Source organism: Seriola aureovittata, chromosome 4 (assembly GCF_021018895.1).
Source record: "Seriola aureovittata isolate HTS-2021-v1 ecotype China chromosome 4, ASM2101889v1, whole genome shotgun sequence".
Taxonomy (NCBI): domain Eukaryota; kingdom Metazoa; phylum Chordata; class Actinopteri; order Carangiformes; family Carangidae; genus Seriola; species Seriola aureovittata.
Genome location: NC_079367.1, coordinates 25,403,822 through 25,428,005, shown reverse-complemented (window position 1 = coordinate 25,428,005; position 24,184 = coordinate 25,403,822). Strand labels below are relative to the sequence as shown.

General features: G+C 40.0%; 2 protein-coding genes across 2 annotated transcripts; both read left to right on the top strand.

Moving 5' to 3' along the window:
- Positions 1-245: 245 nt before the first annotated feature.
- ddx6 (DEAD (Asp-Glu-Ala-Asp) box helicase 6) lies at positions 246-14,148 on the top strand. Its single transcript, XM_056373888.1, has 14 exons — positions 246-369; positions 1,148-1,738; positions 1,865-1,928; positions 2,360-2,464; positions 3,442-3,571; positions 4,037-4,183; positions 5,051-5,145; positions 5,269-5,391; positions 5,511-5,639; positions 5,907-6,023; positions 7,064-7,127; positions 8,002-8,103; positions 8,224-8,403; positions 10,890-14,148. Exons 2-13 carry the CDS (start codon positions 1,542-1,544, stop codon positions 8,397-8,399), a joined length of 1,449 nt encoding a protein of 482 aa, XP_056229863.1. The 5' UTR covers positions 246-369; positions 1,148-1,541; the 3' UTR covers positions 8,400-8,403; positions 10,890-14,148.
- A 111-nt stretch (positions 14,149-14,259) lies between these two features.
- On the top strand, positions 14,260-21,011 carry treh (trehalase (brush-border membrane glycoprotein)). Its single transcript, XM_056373889.1, has 15 exons — positions 14,260-14,414; positions 14,904-15,006; positions 15,086-15,228; positions 15,317-15,404; positions 15,816-15,916; positions 16,083-16,175; positions 16,398-16,514; positions 16,763-16,885; positions 16,999-17,048; positions 17,684-17,884; positions 17,991-18,208; positions 19,147-19,258; positions 19,772-19,884; positions 19,976-20,029; positions 20,364-21,011. The coding sequence occupies exons 1-15, from the start codon at positions 14,332-14,334 to the stop codon at positions 20,499-20,501; spliced, it is 1,737 nt and encodes a 578-aa protein (XP_056229864.1). The 5' UTR covers positions 14,260-14,331; the 3' UTR covers positions 20,502-21,011.
- The last annotated feature ends 3,173 nt before the right edge of the window (positions 21,012-24,184 follow it).

Genomic DNA, 24,184 nt, shown 5'->3' with positions numbered 1-24,184 from the left:
TTTTGGATTTTGATATGATGAGTACATTTTTCAATATTGGCATGAAGTCACATGACCTGAGTACCTGACCCACCCCCCCATTCAGTGTTTCTCAATACTTAAAATGTACCCACTTAATGCTTCTCCGTCTATCTCCAATGTCTGTCAAATGTCTGTATCCCCCTCCCCAAGGATAGAGAACCCATTTAAGGGTTAAGGTAAAAACCTTGATTTGAAATGAAATCAGCTGATTAGCTGGATGGGGGCGGGTTCAAATACGAGTGGAAGCCATCTTGAACGGCTGGTTGACAAGAGTGTTTCGTAGTCAGCTAAAAATTGATTACACCGTTCAAACGCCACATAGAAGACCGGTTATTTCAGTTATCCGAGGTAAATGCATGTACATCTAAACAATTTGTACTTGTAGGTAGTTCTTTATCAGATACGGAATTATTTTGTGGTAACTTTTACAATTAACATTAACTGTTAAATGTTATTTCGCCATCGTTAGCTTGCTAGCAGACCTAGCACGGCAGCTGAATCGGCTGGAGTAGCTGATATTAGTTGGTGGTGGATATCTACTCTTGTTTTTTAAGTGAACATTGGAAAATGTGTCATTTATCATTGATACTATAATTGTAACGTATCGGATGGATATAATTATTTGACTCCGGCATCGTACCGTCGATTACCGAAGCAGCACAACATTAGCATGAAGCTAAAGCTTCATGTGCTAGTTGGCCAGATGTCGGTGGCTAGCAGAATGGTAGCTCAAGGCTAGTTGCTTTCTAGTTAGTTGGGTTATATAGACATGGCGTGCTCCTGGTCAGTCACGTATTCGAGTATTTGTGCACTAGACTTCTTATACGGCAGAATCTGGGGTAACTGTATTTTCAAGACAGATGTGTTTGAATGTCCGTCTGTCAACGCAGTTTCCACATTGTTAGCAAAGGTTAACTAAATAACATTCCCACCCACCGCTGCGTCGGCTAACTTTTGACGTAGGCCAGCCTCCACTGTTATAGCTATTGATTGAGCTAAATGTTGACTTGATACGTCTCCCTACCCTCCCAGTGTCACATATTGTCTTTTGCCTCACAGCGTCATTCAGTTACATAATTGTTTCGGTCGGTATTGGGTTTCTAACATTGTGTCTCTTATGTTGCAGGGTTGGAAAAACCACAGTAAGGACGCGGCGGCACAGTTTGGCTAAATGAGATGGCTAGCTGAACAGTCAGCCAATGCTAGTTAAGCCCTCCTGGTGTATGGTTTTCCAGAGAACATTGGCAGATTACATCTATGCTAAGACCTAATTTGCTAAAGGAATCTCGTTGTCTTAAAAGTGAACAGAGGAATTTGTTTCTTGGCACTTGATGTCCAAGAAACAATATTGCTGAAGAACCTGCTGAGACAGAAGATTTGGACACTTAACATTTAGATTATTATTAAAGACTCAAGAGGGAAGGACAATCTTGAGTGGTCCCAGCAGAGTGGACTCACTTCATCCAGAGACTGTTAAGAGTTTCATTGCTTTTGGAACAGACAAGTTAAGCTAAGTAAACATGAGTACCGCCAGGACAGAGAACCCAGTGATTTTGGGCTTGTCTAATCAGAACGGACAGCTCAGAGGCTCAGTGAAGCCTGCTGGAGCACCAGGTGGAGGTGGAGGAGGCCCTCAGCAACAGCAACTTAACCAGATGAAAGGCACAATTAACAATGGTAATTCCCAACCAGCCCCTACAACTAATGCTGTCATCAAGTAAGTTATTTGAAAAGCCAAGAATTTGGACTTGGTTGATCTATGCATGTTGGCATTATTATTATTATTATTATTATTATTGTCAATTCTTTTTGCTTTTGCTTATAAGAACTTTACCTTCCACAGGCCTGGAGATGACTGGAAGAAAAATTTGAAATTGCCCCCCAAGGACATGAGGATGAAAACTTCGGTTGGTATAAGACAGTTATGATACTGTTCTGAAATCCATCAGATTTGAATGTAGAAATTGCAGATAGAGCAAGGCTTCATTGTACACATTATTATTCCAAACAAGGTGTTGAATGATAAAAACCTTTGCCTTTTTAAATAAAACATTTTATTTAGAAATTAATTATTTCGCTATAAAATGCATTAAGTGTTACATGGTAAATGGCACTGATGTAGTCACAGTCGAGGTTAACATTGCATCTACTTGAGCTGAGAAACTTGGTGCTCAATTTACCTCTTTTAGCTCTTAGCTTACAGAAATGCTGTATTTCTATAATCATTGTGTAGCTGATGAAATAGATTGTTGTGGAACATTGTTTATCATTTTACAAGCTCGTGAGCTGTTTTCATGAAAACAAATCTTGCTTAAGACTTGTTTTATGACGATTACAGGATGTGACTGCAACAAAAGGCAACGAGTTTGAAGATTATTGCCTAAAGAGGGAGCTGCTCATGGGAATCTTTGAGATGGGCTGGGAAAAGCCATCTCCAATCCAGGTAGATTCAGACACAACTCAGATTTTATCCCCTTTGACAGCTGAACAACAAAGTGTCAATGTGTTTAAGGAAGTGCATGTTTTCATAATCATAAAGTTGGGTGTATTTGAAACATCCTGGCAGCCATTCCAATGCCTTGCCTTAAACACCACCAAAATGTTCTTTGGTTCCTTTGCTAAAATAAAACCATATGAAATACTTGGATTAATAAAACACTCAAAATAATTGCAGTCTACCACTGATTGTCTCACTCTGTCACACTACATTAAATTACATATAATGTGTTATTGAAATAGAGTACAGGATTTAATGCAAGACAATTGCCCCTCCCCAATCACTGTTTATTTTTATTTTGACTGGCACAAGATTTTGCACATCCATTAATAGTTATCAGATGAGTAATTGTAATCACTGGTTAAACCTGACTTTGACTTTGTGCTACCATTGAGTAAAAATGTGATTTTTCTACAATACTTTGGTTTAGCTGTATTTTCTGTTGTGTGAAATACTGAAATGAAATCAGTGAACTTGGTAAACATACCTGCTAAACATCAACATTATTATATTGTCTTTGTGCATTTTGTCATGCTAGCATTACCATTAAGGCCAAAGCACCACTGTGCTTGAGTACAACCTCAATTCCTTATGCTTCACTGATAAACCTTAAATAAAATTACAATAGTATAATTCTGAATTACATAGAATAATTACCAGATAAGTATCACCCCTCTGTCCACATGCACACGATTGCCTGTGTGTGCTCTCTCTTGCTAACCAATGAACTGTGGTTTATATTGATGATAATTTACTTTCCATCCAGTCACTCTTCATGTAATTTAAGTGAAAACACCTTTGTATTGACTCTTTGAACATATTTTGTTAGAGCAGACATTATTTGCAGGTACCAAAATGCGCTGACTAAACCCAGCCAAAAAAAATAGTATTGTGTATTAATGTTACTACTGCTTTGTGTGCAGGAGGAAAGCATTCCCATTGCACTGTCAGGAAGGGATATTTTGGCCAGAGCCAAGAATGGCACGGGAAAGAGTGGAGCCTACCTCATTCCCTTACTTGAACGCATTGACCTGAAGAAGGACTGCATACAAGGTGAGAGAGCTAGTTTTCTGCTATGGTTTACTCACAGTAAATGTCATAAAGATGACAATTGACTCGCACCTAATCTCAGTCTTTCATCGAGAGAATGGGGAAGAAACGGGATGGAATGGAACAAAAATCACAAATGAGAATAAAATCTATAATACTAAGCACTGCTCATCATTCACAGCAATTTTGTGGTTCTTGAGTTACACCAGGCTGTTGGTGGTTGTATGTAAATTTAATGAAACTAATTGGTCATCAGTGAAGTGATCAAACACTGTTTCTTTTGTACTGTATGTAAGAAAAAAATTGTGTGACGCTTCAGTGTAGTTTCTACCTCTCATTGTTGTGACTAGATTTTTTTTTTTTTTTTTCAAAAGCTTTGTTCATGTGTCCAAATTAAGACTGGCTGTGGAAGTTGGCTGAGGTTTAATTAATGTGTGAATACTCACCAGAATGTGTCTGTTTTTCCAGCTTTGGTCATAGTGCCCACCAGAGAACTGGCTCTGCAAGTAAGCCAAATATGTATCCAGGTCAGCAAACACATGGGTGGAGTGAAGGTAATGGCAACCACAGGTGGCACCAACCTACGTGATGACATCATGAGACTCGATGAAACGGGTAAACTTCACAATTTTACTCAAATTGTGCATGGGGGCATGAGATGCATAATTTCTGTGTCTATCCTCATGCTAAATACTATGTTAATATCCATCTTGAATGACTTATTAAATAGTAAAATATTAATGCGGGTACTTAAGCTCTCATTCTAAACTTTCCTGTTGGGCGAAAATCAATGACTGTTTGCGTTGGTTGATTGTTACATAATATTCAGTGCAAGCAAATGGAAATCCCCATCTGTTCTATGCTTCCTGTCAAATGAAGGCATTGTAATTTAAACTAGAAACTGGGGTTTTATATCTCTGGGCCCTGCTCTGAGATCTGTGCAAAAGATGAAGGTTATATTATTTTTTCAATATTTTGAGGCCCACATGAAGGATCAGTCTGGCTCTGCATTAAGTCTGGAAAGTCTTAGTGTCAGAGTCTAACACACATAGCAAAGGAGCTATGTCATTTCTGGTTGGATATTGGCACACTGAGTTTCTCAAAAAGCATTTGTTTGTTACTTAATGGTCACATCACAAAACCACAATGAGGTGGTTGTTAGTTTCTCCTTGTTGAAAGCCCTATTTATTGACTACATTGTTTATTATTCTTGAGTGTCTTCAACCTTTTTTATTTTCTAAATATCTCTGATGTTTGTGCAGCTACATTTTTGGAAGGCAAAGGGTGTTGATGTTGTGTGGCAGAGTGAATATTGCCCAATAACTGGAGAATTTCCTCTGAACTGCACTGTTGTCAGTGGTTGAATATTGCCAATATGATGTGATTTTTACATTCATGATCCTGCACTGTCATAACACTGCCATTCTTTAATGCAAATCCTATATATTTTTTTTTTTTCACCATGTATTATTTGTTTTACAGTACATGTGGTGATTGCCACTCCTGGGAGGATTTTAGACCTCATCAAGAAAGGAGTGGCCAAAGTCAATCAAGTGCAGATGATTGTTCTGGATGAAGTGAGTTAAAAAGTTATTGTGTTGTTTTTTCTTCTTGATAAACCAGTGTGACTTAAAGAATTTAAATGTTCGCTTTAGACAGTTCTCAATATACCTTTCCCTCCATGTCCTTCTGGTCCACAGGCTGACAAACTTCTGTCCCAGGACTTTGTGGTCATGATGGAGGAGATACTGGGCTTTCTGCCCAAACAGAGGCAGATTCTGCTTTATTCTGCAACCTTCCCTCTCAGTGTGCAGAAGTTTATGGTACTTTACTATTTTCATTTCACTACTTGTCATTATTTTCCATTATCTTATAAGCACATCTACCTTTTTAATGTGTTGCAAAACCAGAATATAACTCCTGTCTTGTATCTATGATGTAGAATTCCCACTTGCAGAAACCCTATGAGATCAACTTAATGGAGGAGCTTACACTGAAGGGTGTGACTCAGTATTATGCTTACGTAACTGAAAGGCAAAAGGTCCATTGCCTTAACACCTTGTTCTCCAGGGTAAGTGTTTCCTTTGTGCACTTCTTGATACAGTTTTTAATGGACTAACTTTAGCTGTGTCATGAACAAAGCACTGTACAAGTCCAAGCAAACTGCAGACTTTTAATGCAAACTTGAGAAATGATGTCATTTATATTGAGTATTTTCTTTCTAACATCTTGTATTGGACATTACAACTGTTTATTGTTGGATACTTGTAATAAATGGCTGGAAACCTTAGTCCAAGCAATGATCTCACCAGAATTTAATATTCATTTTCTTTTTCAGCTCCAGATCAACCAGTCTATAATCTTCTGCAACTCCTCTCAGAGAGTGGAGCTCCTTGCCAAGAAGATCTCCCAGCTTGGTTATTCATGTTTCTACATTCATGCCAAGATGAGACAGGTCAGCTCAAAGCACTGCCTCAGAAATACATGTTTACCAGCTTAAGACCAAAATACACAGGTAGCAATGGATGCATGCCAGAACAGCTGCTACTATTACTTTCAGTGTGCATGAAAGAAGTGCATCGAATAGATGTACATGTGCCGTTACTTGATGTGCAGCTACAATTCACACCAGTGCTCTATTTCTGGAGTACCGCTGCCACTGCCAGCTTTCTTTTTTTTTTTTTTTCCTGACGACAAACAGCTGTGTTGATACCTGGGTAACTGAACAACATGTACAAACAGCTTCTGGATTGTCCTGTTTTATTTGTCATGTACTGTTACAGATTACATTGAAGATAAATGTATTCACCTTACAAACTTGTTTTGCAGCTCAGCTTTTACTGTATATAGTCAAGTTTTACAGACAATAACAATGCAGTACTGTATAGTACCATCCAGTGTTATGCCAGTTCACACAAAAATCAACTAGTTCACGTTCATTTGTTCATTCGCATTTTTTTTTTTTTTTTTTTTTTTAAATAAAGGCCAATATTCTTTTTCAACCTCCTTCTACCCATCACCAGCCCCAAATCATTGCTACTCCCAAACTAAAGGAAATAATGTATACCGCTGAAGAATCACAGACATGAGTTACATTTAAAATCCGTATATAAATATAATCTTTCTGAGTCTTAACTTGTTTGTTCATAAAACTTCTTCAAATATTCCAACAAACTGGCTTCAGCAGTAGTAGATGCGTCTGTACCTTCTGTACCGTTACCACCAGCCAAGCTGAGTCGTGTCTGGAGACTTCATGCGGCGTGCTGTAAAACTGTTGTACCATGTGAGCGGCATTCATTTGTAAACTGATTTGTTCAGTGATCAAAAAAGAATGTGAATGTGTTAAATAACCACCGGTCATTGAACTTGTTTATGCACAACATGGGTACCCTTCTTATGAGGCTTGCACTATATGCTGCTGTGTATCTTACGTGAAGTAGGCGCGTACGAGTGTGTGTGGTTTCAAAATGCACTTTGCTCTTTTCTGCTCTCCAGGAGCATCGCAACCGTGTGTTCCACGACTTCAGAAATGGCCTGTGTCGGAATCTTGTCTGCACTGGTGAGTGGTAGAGACATGTACATTTGCTTTTACAAGCAGGATTGTGAAATACTCTAAATTATTTTGCAACAGGCAGCTATTGTGAGACTGTTTGAATATTATGAACAGACTTGCTCTGTACCACCTCAATCCTTTATTTTTCCTGTGGACGAATGGCGATGCACACTTCTCAGATTTTGAACTTCACCATTGAGCCATTTGAATATCAACCCTGATTCTTAGACACAGTGTCTGAAATGTCAGATGTGATGTTTGTGTAGTTTAGAAAATAACTGTTTATTGGATCCTCTACAGTATGAGTTTCAGTACTTGTTCAAATCACAAAAATAAACAAAAATGCACAGAGAAAAATGTCAGAGACAAAAGCCAAACCAACAAGACTGTAGCACTGAAGCAAGACATGTATACACGATGTCGATGAAATTTCAGGCTGAAGGCAGCATAGAGAAGTAAACTGCCACAAATCCGTTTACAGTGCCACAGTTTTCACAATGGGCTCCCGTTGCCTGTGGGGAGCACACCAGCACACAGTTGTGTTTGGAGTGTGCTGTTGGCTTTGGTTTTGGTAAATGGAGAGTTTTGCTACCATGATAGGATTGTGAGAGTTAAAAGAAAGTGAAACAAAATTTAGACTCTGTATAGTTGTGAAAATACATGCACACAAATTCTCACTCTACTTGCTCCGCCGGTGTGCTTTTTTTTCTGTTGTGGAGGTGCCAACGGAACTCTTTATTAATATTTACATCTTTTACTTTCAGTTTGTAGTGCTTTACGTGGGTTGTAATTAACTACTGTTTATTGTTCTGCAGGTAATTGCATACATTTTGGTCAGGATGTTGGTGAAAGTTCTGATTTCCTGTTTTGTTTCCTCTAGACCTCTTCACAAGAGGAATTGACATTCAAGCTGTGAATGTTGTGATCAATTTTGACTTTCCCAAGCTGGGAGAAACATACCTTCATCGCATTGGTAGATCTGGTAAGAGCCCAGATCTCTTATGTTGTTTATTGAGCCTCCTATTTAGTACAAAGAATTATTCTTTAGCTGCTTCTGATGCTGATGATAAACAATTTCAACCCTCGCTTTCTTAATATCCAGGCCGCTTCGGACATCTGGGTCTTGCCATCAACCTCATCACTTACGATGATCGCTTCAACCTGAAAGGGATTGAGGAGCAGCTTGGAACAGAGATCAAGCCCATCCCTGGCATCATTGACAAGAGCTTATATGTGGCAGAGTACCACAGTGAGAGTGGCGAAGAAGTCAAGCCATGAGCCAGTGAGTACAGACACTGACTGGCAATACACACAAGCACTTACTTTTTCAGGATGATTTAACTGCTTTTCTGTTTCCCTATTGTCTGTCTTTTGATGTCACTGTAACGACTTAAACACACAGGCCAGAGCAGATTTTATCATTTGACTGATTGATGGCAGCCACTACATTTTGCTGTGTCGTAACACTGTTATTGCTCAAGCTGGGTCACTGATGGAACTTACTGGCACAACTAAATGTAATTTATCTGTCATTACTGTCACTACCTAGACATTGCTTTTCCTGCCAAGTAAAAAGGTCCTCTGTGAGGAAGGTGTTACCTTTTTTAAATGTGACAAAGGCGATCTTCAGTTTTGACAGGAAAGATGTTGGAAATTAAGCAATAACTCCTGTTGTTCTAAAACTGTCCTTTTAATGCATTTGTTCCTATGCTGTGACGAGGCTGCAGTTTTTCTACCTGAAAGATTGTGTTCAAAGCTCAACTGACAGAAAGTGTTTGGCCTTAGGTCTAGACGTCCTTGGTTCAGACACTCGATCTCTACCAGCATCAGGATGGATTTTCTTTGTCATGTTCAAGTTTTCTGTTGGAAGAAAACCTAAAACTAAAATCTAGGGGATAATAATCAAGGTTTTATTTTTTTGCCGGATATGTGCCGTTACTGGGTCATAATTGGTTGATTTAAAACTGTGGGATGGTGTTGCAGAGTAGGTTTTCTTTCCTCACAAACACTCCTTGGCTGAGTACAGACAACAGCTGCAGAGAGCACATAAACCTGATGGATGAAATTTTGCTCTGTCAACAAGTTACTCATGGCATCAATGTCAATTAGCGACCCCTGTTGTGTCTTCATTTCAAGTTGTGTAGTGGCAAGAAAAAAATACGTGAACCTTTTGAAATTACCTGGTTTTCTGCATTGAGTGGTCATAAGATGTGAGTTGATCTTCATCTAAGCCAGTGGTATAGACAAACACAGTGTGCTTAAGCTAATACTGATGCAAAAGGGTAATCTTTTGTGTCTTTACTGAACACACCCGTTAAACATTCAGAGTGCCGGTGGAAAGAGGACCCTTGTATTTAATAACTGGTTGAACCGCCTTTGGCAGCAATAACATGAAACAAGAGCTTCCAGTAGCTGCTGATCAGACCTGCTCAATGATCATGAAGAGTTTTGGACCATTTTTACTTGTAGAACTGATTCAGCTCAGACATATTCTCAGCATATCTGGTGTGTCAGGTCATTTCACAGAGCCAGGACCGTAATCCAGCAGATACTAACTGGTTTTCTTTGTTTGAAGTCATTGTGTAGTCTGTTTAGGGTCACTGTCTTGCCTCTGAGATTCAGAAGCTAGACGGCCACCCTCACATTATCATGCAAGATGCCTTGATAAACTTGGGAATGTGGAGCTTTCCAGGCCCAGAGGCAGAAAAGCCCCACATTACGATGCTCCCTCCACTGTACTTCACCTTGGGGATGATGTTTTTATGTTGGCACACAGTGACATTTTTACATCATACATAGCGCTGCATGTTCTTCCCTAACAATAAACCTTAGTTTCATCAGCGCATAAAACATTTTCCCAGTAGTGTTGTGGAGAGTCAAGCTGCTCTTTGGCAAACATGAGGTGCAGGGATGTTAATGTTTTTGTTTTTTTTTTGTTTTCTTTGTGTTTTTTGAGAAAAGCGGCTTGTCCTGCTTTCGACACCATTCCCCATGATTTACAGATGGTTGACTCATGAGCAGATGTTAACTAACTTCAGTCATTCCTGTAAGCCTTTAGCTGTTGCTCTTAGGTTCTTTGTTACATTACTGATCATTCTGCATTGTGTTTTTGGAGTCATATTAGCTGGATGCCCACTCCTATGGAGAATAGCCAGAGAACAAAATGAATATCTAAACTCTTTGAGATGACTTTGTAAGTCTTATGAGATCCGTTTTTTGCAAGTCATGGTTCACATCCGGATGTTTCTTATGAACGGCAAATTCAATATGTTTGAGTGATATAAGTGAAATAATCAAAGTAGCTCTAATCCACCCCTCCGATCCTGTTTATTTGATTCCACTCTGATTAGTTTTTGTTGATGTCATTAGCCAAGGGATACACATACTTTTTCCAAAAGCATATTTAATGACGTATTCATTATTGACAAGCACAATACAATGATTTGTGTGTTATTAGTCAAAATGGATGTATTGTTGAAAACTAAAAATACATAAAGATAGTAGCAAGATAGGATCAGTATTTGGTCGTTTACTTTGTCTTTTTATCATTATGTCAAGGGACACATGATGGCGTGGCAGTGATTTCACTGTGCAGCAATGAATAAAAAATGAGAATAAGTACATTCATCTGATGCACTTAAAATAGCCTAGACTGCTCTGCAATAACAATAAGGCATGGTAATGTAAATGGGGCTTGGGTAACGGTTACATGAAAACAATCAGGTCTAACTTAAGTTCATTCTTCTTTCTCTGTCTCTTTCTCTCCAGATCAGTCCATCCTCCATTCCCCTTTGTACCTTTTTTCATCCCCCACCCGCCCCCCTGTCTTGGATTTTTTTTTTTTTTTTTTTTTTTTTTAAATGTACAGTTTCTGTCTGTCTTCCTTTTTTGGATGCCACCATAAGGAATGTGTATTTTGATGGACGCTTTTCGGAAGAACTCATTTGCCTTTTTATAGGGCTCTGCTGCACCACCACATCTGAAGACATAAGCACCGGGAGGAAAGCATGGGACCAAGTTGAAAATATCAATGCACATCGTGACGATTCATATCCACCAATGACACAAAGCCAGCACCAACAGACCCCTATATGACACCCTCCATTCTCCACTTTTAGTTTGGAAGTTTTAACCAATTTGTATCAAGTGCCTTAACAAGCAGTTCAACTCGTTCTAAAGTAATAACTCTGCATTATCCACCATCTTGCTCACTTCATACCACACACACGTTCACCTAATTGAAAAGTCTTTACACTAATTTAATGTCTGACCACACAGGTGAATGCATAACTGTTTTTGGTTGTCATCCGTTTGCAAAGGAATGGAGATAATTAGGAGGGAGGCTGGTCCGAATTATCCTTTTGCTGGCTTAGATGCACTTGAGTCTGGCTGATAAATGAGGACACACTTGGATTTTCCATGGACAGAGATGCTGGATTTTTTCCAAGAGACAGCCAGACTGTCCAGTTGCTTGTGAAGAAGCTTGTGCTTCTAAAAGACCCAGACCCTTTCCTCTCTCTTCAGCATCAGAACACTAAAAATGAATAAGCAGCCTCTCAACACCATGAGTCATGAGGATTCCTGTTTTGGTGGAGTATAATTGGAGGGAACGCTTTTTTTCTTTTTTGCCCTGTGTTTCACCTTCCTATGGATGGCCATACTTAATCCTGCGAGACGTGCAGCAGACGTGGGGTGCACCATACACCTTCTGTATATACCTTCATTTTAAGATTGTTTTAAACAAGTTCAAAAGGCTGGCTGACAAACTGCAAAGCTCCCCCCCCCCTTCTCTCTTGTTAGCACTGGAGACTGTTTCTTTAACTGCCAGTTTGTTTGATCTGCAATATTGGCCTGTGACTTTATTTATAATTTTAAAAATTGCAGAATTTATTAGAATCTAAAACATTTAAATGACCTTGTGCATGAAATGTTTTTGGAGGCTGAGTTCATCACTGATAATCTTTTAGCCCCTCCAAATTTGATGGCTAGTGCAATTCTTCAAAGCTGCACTTAAACTGAGATTGTTTAAACTGTTGCCCTCGTTCTCCTGCTACCAGTGTTAACAAGTGTTCTAGGCAGATGGCTTTGTTAAGCTTGTGCATTTGAGTAGTGAAATCTTTGTTGTCACCAGCCTTAACTTGTTAACTTGTGAAACTGGCTCTTGAGACACACACTCAGATCTCCAGTTATAGTGAGTGTCGTTATTGGAAGAGAAAATATTATTCTATCATGTAGTAGTACTACTTGCTGCAGTGCAGCTGAATTGGCAGAGAATTAGTTTTCTGGGGGAGGAATTAGCTGTTACGTTGATCTGTGCTCTTTAAGCACAGCTTCATTACTTCACAAATGTTGGGTAGAATGCCGTGGTTTTATTTCCCCCCCCTTTTTTGAAGAATGTCGGCCAAATGCATCAAAATGAACCATCTGACCTAAAATGTAGCAGGAATTCATTCTCTGTGCTTTGCAAGTTAGTTGGCTTTCCTAAAAGCAGCTAACAAAAGATGCTTTGCTAAAAAAAAAACAACCTGAGCAGGTTGGGCTGCACTTAATGCACAGAGATGGGTTCAGGCAATAACACTGACTGCACTGCTTTTTGTACTCATGTCCAGAGGGGAGAGAAGTGCATGTTGGTGCAGAACATTGGAAAAAAAAATTGCCATGGAGGGGGAATGGGCATGAAGGATTACAAAATTACTTAGTCGGACTGCTTGTTTAAAAAAAAAAAAAAACGTGGGCACCTCAGACTGCTGAGTTTATGGCTTATTTTTCTGCCCTCTATTGCTTTGGGTTTGGGTTATATATATATATATATATTTTGGGTTTACCTTCTGCATTTTTATGCAACATGAAAACCTTGATTTGCGTTAAGGTTCTCTGATCATTTGTTTGTTCAGTCAGAACCTTCTTGTGAACAAGGTTCCCTTTATTACGGTGAGATGCTCTCTTGACTGTTCTAATCAATGAGAAGTGTTACTGCACATTTAATTTAAGCTCTTTTTAAAAGATTAGTGTGACAATGTTGATTAGTTAAAGATATCCCTTTTTATTTCTCATTGGTTAGGACTCTGATCCCTGTTCTCTTAATTCTGCTGTTGTCCCTGAAATACTTGCACATCTGATTTGGCTGTTCTGAATTTTTTTTTTTTTTGGGGGGGGGGGGGGGGGGGGGTTCTATTAAAATTATCCAAATTAATTATGCATTAGTTAAGAGAACAGGGATCTAATTGTGCAGGCACTTGGCAGCTGTCTGTTTTTTGTCAGCCCACTGACAGTAATTGCCACAGCAAATGCTTTCAAGGCTAAAATCAAGGACCTTTCGAGGTTTGGCGTATTGCTACCTTTTGATGGGATGCTGCTTTACTGCCAGTGGCTGGCATCTTGAGAACCTTAAAGACTGAGACAAGAGCATCTTGCCCTGGATTGGGTGACTAATTGGACAGTTCATGTAACCAAATTGTCTCATTCTTTAAGGTCTTTTTTAAATTATGGGGTGGTTAAATTAGTGCACTTGCTGCCCTGATGCACATGTTCATCCTCTCTTGATAGTTGTGACATATTTACGATCACACAGCTTTTGTGTAAAAATTGGCCTTTCTATCAATCATCTGTTGAGGAGGATATGAGAGGAGTCCTTAAGGGATTTCTCTCAAAACTGATGCATCAGTAAAAATAACATGGGGAGGAGCCTCTCGGCATAAAAAAAAAAAAAAACAGGATGACAAGATCTAACGATCCAAAGTTATGATAATGGGTATAAAAAAGGTTTGAAAAAGTTGCCCTTAGATTTGGATTCTTTCTTTTTTTTTTTCAAATGAAATGTTCAAGTGAAGTACACGTTATTAAAGTATCCAAATTTAAGAGAAGAATTTAAAGCCTGAGTTCATTTTTTGTTTTTTGGTCAGAAAATTGGTCTTTACTTAATTGGCAGAATTTTCAGTGAAGCTAGTTTTACAATGGACTTAAGTTTAAAGAATGTCATGAATATTATTGGGGACGTTTTGTTGACAATAAAGCTCACTGAAATTTATTGTGTCCTCAGCGTTTTGTTTTCCTTGCCTACCATTGCAGTGTCCTGTTAAACGGTTGTTTCAAAGCTAGGTGTCAGTATGTCGCCTCTGTTCTGATGTGTTTATATAAACTCTGACCTAGAGGCTGTTCTCAGACCACAGTTTTACTCATACTCTGGTGTCACCTCAGTTTATACCTCAAAATGCATGGATTGATGGTATTTTGCTTTTCATCAGTTGCTCTTTTGGCCAGTGTAAAGAGTGCTTTTCCACCACCGTGTGACAGGTAAGATAAAAGACTTTCCTTGAAATGTTTGTCTGAGAGGGACTGTGTTGAGATCACTTCCTGTTTTTGATATTCTGTTTTCATAAAAAAGTTCATGTTAATTTATGATGGCGAGACTGGCCAGTTAATCTAAAGCATGTCTTTCTCTTTGTCCAACTTTAAGATTTGCCACCATAAATATTAACCTACATTTTTTTTTCGAAATAGAAAATTCAACTGTTTAGATTTTCTTTATAAAAATATGTTGAGTCCACCGTCCACTGCAGCAGCTAAACAGAAGTTCCTCATATTTGTGTTGTATAATTGCTTCCTCCTGCAGATATGAAGTTATCTGCAGACCTTTGGCCTCAACTACACATTTTTTTAAATGATATGGTTTTATTGCTTCCCTGCAGAACTGTGTAACAAAATGGGAATGCATTGTAATAATAAGCATATGTCCTTTATGATGGCTGTTTAATAATTTACAACTCTTTAAATTTATTTCAGTCAAATATACTGTACTGGGCCCATCTTGGATCAGGTACAGAAAGCTAAACTGTTTGATGATAAGTACTTTGTTGACATGAAGTTGAAGGCAATGCCCGGTAAGTCAAAGTAAATGATCTATATATTGTTTTTTTATTTAGTTTTTTCTTTTTATCCGGTTGCCTCTGTTCCCTGCATAGGTCGTGTTGTCGGCTTTTCACAACCTTTCAAATGAGACGTCAAACGTGAAGGTCCCGCCTGCCAAACTGCAGGAGTTCCTCAGTGTGTACTTTGAGAAACCAGGGACAGAGTTTGAGTCATGGATGCCACCAGACTGGCACGACAAGTGAGATCCAGCTATCTGAGGACTCCTGTTCAGATCGTACTGTATGTTAAATGGTGCATGGTTGACATGAGTCGACTTCTATATGCAGGCCAAAGTTCCTGGGAGGAATCGCAGACCAAAACCTACGTGACTGGGCTGAAAAGATACATCATCTGTGGAAGTCTCTTGGCAGGAAGGTGAGGAAGAATTGAAATGAATAAAATTACATAGTGTTGATTGATAGTAAATATTTAATTCATTTTTTTTTTTTTAAACCAAAAATTCCCAAGTTTAAGTTTTTCTGATGTGAATTTTTGACAGTTTTCTTATTCTGTGATAGTGAAGTGAACATTTGTGGAGTTTATTCTGTTGGTTAGACCAGACATCTTGGGCTTTAGGAAACGGTGATGCACGTTCACTATTTTGTAATATTTTCTACACCCAATGATTCTTAAAAAAAAAAAAAAAAAAAAAATTATCAATCAATAATGAAAGTAATCATTAGTTGCAGCTTTAATGTTCTTTCTCAAACTGTTCCTGTTACATACTTTTCAAACATCCAACTACATGTCCAAGGGTTTTAAATCTAAAAGGGATTTCTCCTCCAGATCCACGTCGGTGTTAAAGATCACCCAGAGCTCTACTCGCAGATATATACCCCACATCCTGTTGTCGTGCCAGGGGGGCGCTTCAGGGAACTCTACTATTGGTAAGGGAACAATGAAGCCTGTCGCTCAGCTGTCTGACAGTTAAAGTGGAGTCTCACCAGGTCAGAGCGAGGAGAGATCACAGCCAGACCCAGCCTGGGGTCTCTGTTCAGAGCCCACCTCAGTGCCATGTGCAGACAGTGACGTGAGCTGCTCTGTGTCCAACAGGGACTCCTACTGGGTCATCAGCGGGCTCCTGCTGTCAGAGATGACAGACACGGCCTACGGGATGATCCAAAACTTCCTCTACCTTGTCAACAGGTGATCCTCAAAAGCACCTTTCATCTTTAATAGCACTCTTATTAAAAAGAAAAAAAAAAAGAAAAAAGTCCAGCGCGCTGCAGGTTATTCAGGCATACTCATTTTGAATAATTAGTCAATTAGCAACCGAAGTTGTACACTTTGGAAATGGAGCACTTTGGGGGGGGGGGGGGGACTTCAAGATTTGGGGAAAAATTTTTTTTTTCTATAACTCTCCTACAGATATGGCTTCATTCCAAATGGTGGGCGGATTTACTATGAAAGGCGCAGTCAGCCTCCATTCCTCACTCTAATGGTGGAGAGCTACTATCAAGCAACCAAGGATAAAGATTTCCTCAGGTGATATTTAGGCCCGAGCTGATGGCCTGCCAGACACATTATCATTCTTCAGCTGTCTCTCCCAGAATAGAAAAGAGGACACGGTGAACATCAAAAACCTCAGTGCTCGTGTCTCTCTGTGCCTCCAGTGTTTTTTTTTTTATTCTTAACATGCTTAATTAGAATGTGACACCCCAACTTTTGTGTATAATGATATTAAAGACTGTGGAAAGCATTCTGAATGGAAACATTGCTTCCTGCTGGTTCAGAGCAGCTTTACCGGCTCTGGAGAAGGAGTACCGCTTCTGGATGCAGAACCGTTCTGTGGCTGTGAAAGTAAAGGGGGCAGAGCATGAACTGAATCGGTATGATGTGCAGGTGGGCTTGCCCAGGTACGTCTGACAGAAATTTACCCAATAATAAAAAAAAAAAAAAAAGCCTTAAGAACATGGATTTTGTGGGGGTATGTCTTCACCTGCATTAACATGTCTTCTGCTCTTTCCAGGCCTGAATCCTACACGGATGATCTGGAATTAGCTGAAGGGCTCACTGATGGTAATGGCTTATTAGTGTTCATATCATTGGTGGCTGAATGAATCCCCCTTTATGAGCATGAGAAATATTACCCTGCTACGGTCATTTCATTCCATGAAAGAAAGATAACGCTGTGGGGTGTTCAGTCCTGGAATGAATGCACTGTATTTTATAATTGCTCCTCAGCAGAAAAGTGGAATATATTTCCCCAGAATCAAGGATGATCTGTACACAACAAATTTGCTCTGAAAATACCCCAGTACTACATTGTGATGAATATTTAATGTTAAACACATTGATTCTTTCACATCACCTGTGAACATGTTGACCACACTTCTACGAAAAGCTGTTTGAAGGGAAGATATTGGTTTTTTTTGTTCACTAAAAAGTTTTCTGCCACCAAAATGGGTTTTCTCTCATTTCTGAAGATTGTTCCCTTTTATGTAAGATTAAAAGAAATTGTCAAGGTCAATCAGTTATTTCCTCCTCCTTAGGAGAGAGAAATGAAAAATGTTACAAAATCGATTCAGAAAGTGTTATTCAGTGACTAAATCTTTTACTTCACTTCTACTAGGACATCCAACAATAGGTCTAATATTTTATATCCTGGTTTGTTATGTCTCCACCAGAGATTTCATATTTTCTCTTGCCCTCAGACCGCAAAGAGCAGCTGTGGATGGATCTGAAAGCGGGTGCAGAGTCTGGTTGGGACTTCACATCCCGCTGGTATATAGATAATGACGGCCACAACAACGGCACCCTCGCAGAGACCCGCACCAGTCAGATCCTGCCCACTGACCTCAATGCTCTGCTGTGCCTCAACGAGAAGACTCTCGCTTCATTTCACAGGATACTGGGTGAGTGCATGAGCAGCCTTTTGACCTTGGAACTAACTTTGGGTCTGCACACTGCATTTAGCTCCTAACTGGTATTATATAATTGTGATGTGCTGTTTCCTGACAGGTGACGGTGACTCAGCTGCACTGTATGACCAGGCTGCAGCTCGCAGACTGGAGGCGGTGGAGTCCGTGCTGTGGGATGCTGAGAGGGGAGCCTGGTTTGACTACAACCTACTGACACACTCGAAACACTTTGAGTTTTACCCCTCCAACCTGGCACCTGTTTGGGCTCAGTGCTATTCTCGGCCTGAGATGGGAGAGAAGGCGGTACAGTACCTGAAGGTTGGAGGACATTGTAAGCTTCATTGTGCTCTCAAACCTCAAATACATGTGGAAGAAAAGATTGTTTTTTTATTTTATGGGAATCAAGTCATCCAAATTACAAAATATGCATATTTTCCCCACTCATCTAACGGTATCTGCCTCTGCAGATACTGTACTGCAGATGTGCTTTTATTTTGCACAGGCTTTGAGATTTCTGCATCTGCCCAGTACACTGGAAGAGCATAGGGTTTTGTTTGAGGTGCATCCAAGCATTGAAAACTGCATTTCTAAATTTTTTTTTTTTTTTTTTTTTTTTTTTACCAGCAACTTGTTTTTACACAAACAATCCTCCAGTGGCTGTGGATGAATCACAGAACAGAATATGAGTCGTTTTTAAAGGGACAATTTCTTCAGTTGGAAGGTGGCTCTAGTAAAAAAAAAAAAAAAGGAATTACCAATGGGTGGCAGTAAAATACTTCAAAACCAAAACTGTGTGGCTGGATAATATTAGGGGTAAGTGAGAATTATGTATTTATGCTATTTGTGTGAAATAACCCTTTAGCCTGTATTTATCAAGATAAGGGTGAATGAGCACTGATGACTTTTTTTTCCACAAATGTCAACACAGCTGCACACACCCACCCCTGCACACAGCTGCGCAGCGTGACTCGTCACCTCTTCTGTTGGCCACTGCCGCTCCACTCCACAGTTCAGGCTTTAAATATTTTGCTCAAGTGCTTCTTGACATTTATTGAGGGAGGAGAGATTGTTGCTCATCTGATTTCCCCCACCAGCATTTTGACCCACCCCTCTGCTCAAAGGCCCCACAGTCCCTGTAGGATGTAACATGCTGTATGAACAGTGTTCGTTTGCTCCAGCAGATGGCACACACAGACTGCACAGGGCTCATTCCTTTGGTTGCTCTTAACTCTTCGTGTGTGTGTGTGTGTTTGCAGGGGAGTGGCGCTCTACAGTTCCCCAACGGAGTTCCAACATCACTGAGAGAGTCTGGGCAGCAGTGGGACTATCCTAACGCATGGCCTCCTTTACAACACGTGCTCATCAGTGGTAGGTGGTTGTGAATTATCTGCCACCATGACAATTTCCCTTAAACCCATAGTGATGATTCACCGACTGTTACGCTGCTCGGTTGTCTTTGCATAATATTTTTTGAAAATACACAGTGGTGCTTTGTACTCCAGCACACTGGAATTGAAATGAAACGAACCAGGTTAAAGCTACTGGCCTTCAGGTTTAATTTGAAGGTGTTTACTTCCACACCCTTAAAAGAACCCTAGTGATGCTCTTCCAGCTCTGAGCTGTAGTCAGCGTCTCTTTTTGACGCGATCAGAGAGATCAGGGAATGAAAACTGCTTGGTTTCTTAGTCTGTATGATTTTGAATGAATGAATTTCCTGATGGGACCATGTATTACCTAGAATCAATCCTTACAGGGCCATGACTTCACCACAGATTCAGTATCCAGTCTGCTGGAGCCAACGCAATGGAAAACAAGTTGCATCTAATACTTTCCCTCATGTTTAAGAAGATTTTCTTGGATGAAATCCTCCTGTATTTCCAGGTTTATCCAAACTGCCTTCAGAGGATGCTAAACAACTAGCATTTGACTTGGCCCAGCGTTGGATCAAGACAAACTGGTTGGCGTACATGAAGTATGAAGCCATGTTTGAAAAGGTGAGTCTTTTTAAGGTTTTAGTGTTTCAGGGCTTGTGTTGCGCAGCGATAGCGCAGCTGGCTCAGAATCTGTGATTTTCCCTCCTGACAGTACGATGTGAACGGAGACGGCAAACCTGGTGGTGGAGGAGAATATGAAGTTCAGGTATTTCCTTTCATGTGTGTGATGGTATAAAACTAATGTGCTTATATTCACTAGTCCTTCTAATTTCATGCGAAGCCCTGTCAATTCTTTTCACCTCACTTCTGCTTCTTAACTTGAGCACATTTGCATGCCCGTGCACATATACTCTCACTCCTCTTCACTTTGTCATTTTTTGCATTTTCAAGTTTTCTTATCTATTTTAGGCACAAAGTAATCACTAATTTCAGTTCTTCGTGTTTTTAATCTCTTGATTTTATCGCTGTGTTTTGCTGCTCTTCTAATGTTCTAAATTAAATTAAAAACATTTCTTATGCTGTTTTGCTCTTTTCTGTAGCTGGGCTTTGGTTGGACCAATGGCGTGGCGTTGCAGCTCCTGGACCAGTATGGGGCAACTCTCACCTCAGGAAGCAGACGTGTGTCTTCTGGTCTCCTGCTGCCTTTAGTCATCTCAGCCACTCTCATGCTCCAGTGAATCAGAGGTGACAACTGAGCCTGACAGGAGGCTGGATTTTTATTATTCTCAGTCTCACTGCACTACATCGCTCCCGTCCACTGACGAAACTTCAAGCAAACACAAAATGACGTTAAAAATCAGATATTTTTCTACATCCTGATCAATTTTATTTGCAGAAGGAACAGGATATGATCCTAACCATCATAACTCAGAATTGCTTTGATGAATATTTTAGTATTTATCCTCGGAGGTAGGCTACATCATCTCTGGCGTTATGAGAAGATGTAGATCATTTAGGCACTTCTGGACTCTCTAGTAATACAGCCTGTTAGTGCTCACTGCTGCTGCTCGGATCACAACACTAAGTTGTCTCAGATATTGAAGTGACATTACAAAAAGTTATTCACTTAATTCAATTATAAAGTTTATTGCTCTATTGTACCCTAACTCCCACTGAGGCGTTCTGTTTTGCATTGTAAACGAGCCGGTGAAATAAACTGAAGTGAAATGCATTAATAATGTTTAAAATGTAGTAGCCTTTATTATATGTGACTCCTCGTGACACTTTTATTCAATTTTTTTGCAAGTCAACTAAAGAGTTTTAGATGGTGTTGGTGGTGTAATGTCACATATTAAATCCTGTATAGTGATGAATTCCTGCACAGAGTTATTGATAAGTCTATTTAAAATGCAGTGTTTTGATCATTTCATCAGGCCTAAATGGTCTTTTACCAAAAATGCAGCAAATTAAAAAAAAAAAAAAAACTTAAAAAAAAAACTCATTAGACAACACTCGATGTAACACTGCATGTGAAAATTACTTTAGTTCCCTCCCTAGCACAGACTAGACGTATGTGGTGCAAACAAACAGAGAACACAACGTTGGCAACCGCAGTGAAAAATATATTGAGTTTCTTGTGGCTGCTTCAGTTGTAAGCTTTTTAATATTAAACAGCAGCAGTAGGATGTTGAGATTGCATTAGGTGGTAACTTAATGCAGCTCTGACACGGTGTAAGGAGAGTGAAAAATAAACTGTGAGACTGATATCAACGAGATAAAATTACGCTGTATTACATGCACGTGTCCTTTTGTGTGAATCCCCGGTGCATGTGACAGAAATGTGAATCCAGCATGGGGATGGGAGACTGCTATATAGACACAAAAAATGATGACTAAATATTATCAAAAATCTCGGTGATGGTCAGCACCTAATTTTTTTACTATTTTGTGAAACGTTGAGCTTTGCACCTAAAGGCCACCACAGTGACACAGTTTGACATTTAAAGTTTGACATTATGGGTTATTGTGTTTAAATCAGTGGTTCCCAACCTTTTCCAACTCATGGCCCACTCAAAAATCTCAAACATTGTTGGCTCCCATCCGACCCCATAACAGTATAGAGGCCAAATTATGCATTCTCAGAGCACTTTAATGATAACGATCGAACATTCAGGACTAAAATGACGTGACGTCACCCATAGGTTTCTGAAGAGTTGTTTTGGAGCTCAGAGTGAGCTGCTCCACCGTTGCCATCTTGGCAGTACCTTACTCTACCCATTTTTTTATTACCCAGGAGGTAGGCAAAGAGGTGGGGTGTGTGTGAAGCCGAGACTTCGGTTTATGCCAGCTTGTCTCAGGTATACGCTTACCCACCTGTCACTCAAAGCAGCACAACCTCAATTATGTATGACTTTAAGCCTTAATAAAATTTAAACAGATGGGTTGTATAAGAATTCACCCGTACAGTTGTCATGAGGGGGAAATACAGCAGAAAAAAACATGTTCACAGCCTGTTACAAAACACAGTCTCAGTCTCTATAGTTAAAGTTGGACATTTTAACATGGGAGTCTATGGGGATTGACTTACTTTTGGAGTTAGCCTCAAGTGGTCATTCGAGGAACTGCAGTTTCTAGCACTTCAGTGTTGGCTTCATTTTTAAGCCCCAGAGGTTGCTGCTTGTTTGGGAACCACTGGTTTAGATGGACCAATAACCTCCCTTCAGTTTGAATTCAGACTCAGGGCTTGTCAGGGCTTGAAGACATGTAAACATTTGATTGTAACTCACACAAAAGGAGCGTTAATTTAAAAAGAAACAAAGACAAGTCAGCAGTTTTTTTTTGTTTGTTTTTTTTTCATTTCTGATTGTTCTGAGGAAGTCATTCTCTCTTTGCCACTTCTGCTTACTTCCATGGTGATGTGCAGGTCAAGCATGAAATTAAGTCCATATAGATATTCAAATGATTGGAAAAAAACAGTGATGAGAAATTTGCTTCTTAAAGAAGAAATTGGATTCCTCTTGGCTGTGAAGATATGAGGCCCAAGCAGGGATTTCACTGCATCTCTCTCTTTAGCCTGAGTGCACACAACAGATTGACTGTGCAACTTAAATGGGCAAAGGGCCAATAGGTGCAGCGGCCCGTGCAACCCCGCAGATCACACTCTGGTAATATGCTATTGTGAGCCTCCATCTACAAGTCATATCAGTGGCATTTTTTTTTTTCACCCCCAGCCATAACTGTGACACCCATACAGTAGCAGCCGTGTGTGTGATACTGTGTTTAGAGAGGTTTAAGCAGCAGGCAGCAGTCATTATGTTTTCAGCCGCGGATGACAGCAGTAACTCAAGTAGAACCTGCTCCTTTTGATAACTCGCACATTACCGAGCCGTTTTAGCAGAAATGTGTTGTGTTCAGTTAATGAGATTGAGCTGTAAAGTGTGGAAGAAGTTGTCCGGCACTTAAGTGGCGATGAGGTGAAAACTGTGCCGTGTTTGTGAAGCGTGGGTACACATTTAATTACATAAATGTGAGTAGGTTATTCTGAGAAGCACGTTCCATGTGCAGCCCATGAATTGTAAAGCGGCGGTGACAAGTGCGTTACATGTTGTTGTGGAAGCAAAGGTCAGGGTCTTGTCTTGTCCTCACCAGTCAGCCAGTAGCTGCCACTGCATACAAACTAACATGTAAATTTTTAGTCCTGACAGTGCTTCACATGTTTAATCAAACCCAGAATATCGAGGTTTAGTTTACAGAGAGAAGATCTGTTTGAAGTAATGTGGTGAAATACAGGGGAGTCTTTTTTTCATTTATTTATTTTTAATCAGGACACTGTTTAATTTATTCGTGTCTTTAAAATTCTACATGTCTCTACACATCTTCTTTACTGTATGTACATATGACCTCTGGTATGGTATAAACATACTATTGTGTCTGAGGCTTTCCCTGATTTCCATGATGACAATAAGATGCAGGATGATTTGCAGAAATGTGTGAAATCTTCTGAAAGAGCAGTGAAAGTGGAGAGAAATGTAGGCTAGCAGGACAATAGAGGTGCATTCTTATCTGTGACTGTGTGTGTTGCTTTAGATGGAGGCCTGTGCTTCATTACTGTTCCCTGGCTCAGCCTTCACTAGCCCCTGCAGCACACATCATAAAGACTGCTCATTATCCACTGAGTCCTCGTGGTGCCGCTGAGTCCCGCGCGATGCTGCAGGAACCCTGCGCCGCACTGCCAGGATAATCCCCCTTCCCCACCCACCCACCCACATCCCCGCAGTCTGTGAAGACCCACAGTGTGGGGATGAGAGAGCCAGAGATGGCTCCTCAGCTACTACTGACTCCCATTCAATATGCTCTAATCAATAACTCATTGAGGGATCATGCCTGTCTCCCTGTGTAATGTATTTGCCTAATTATGACC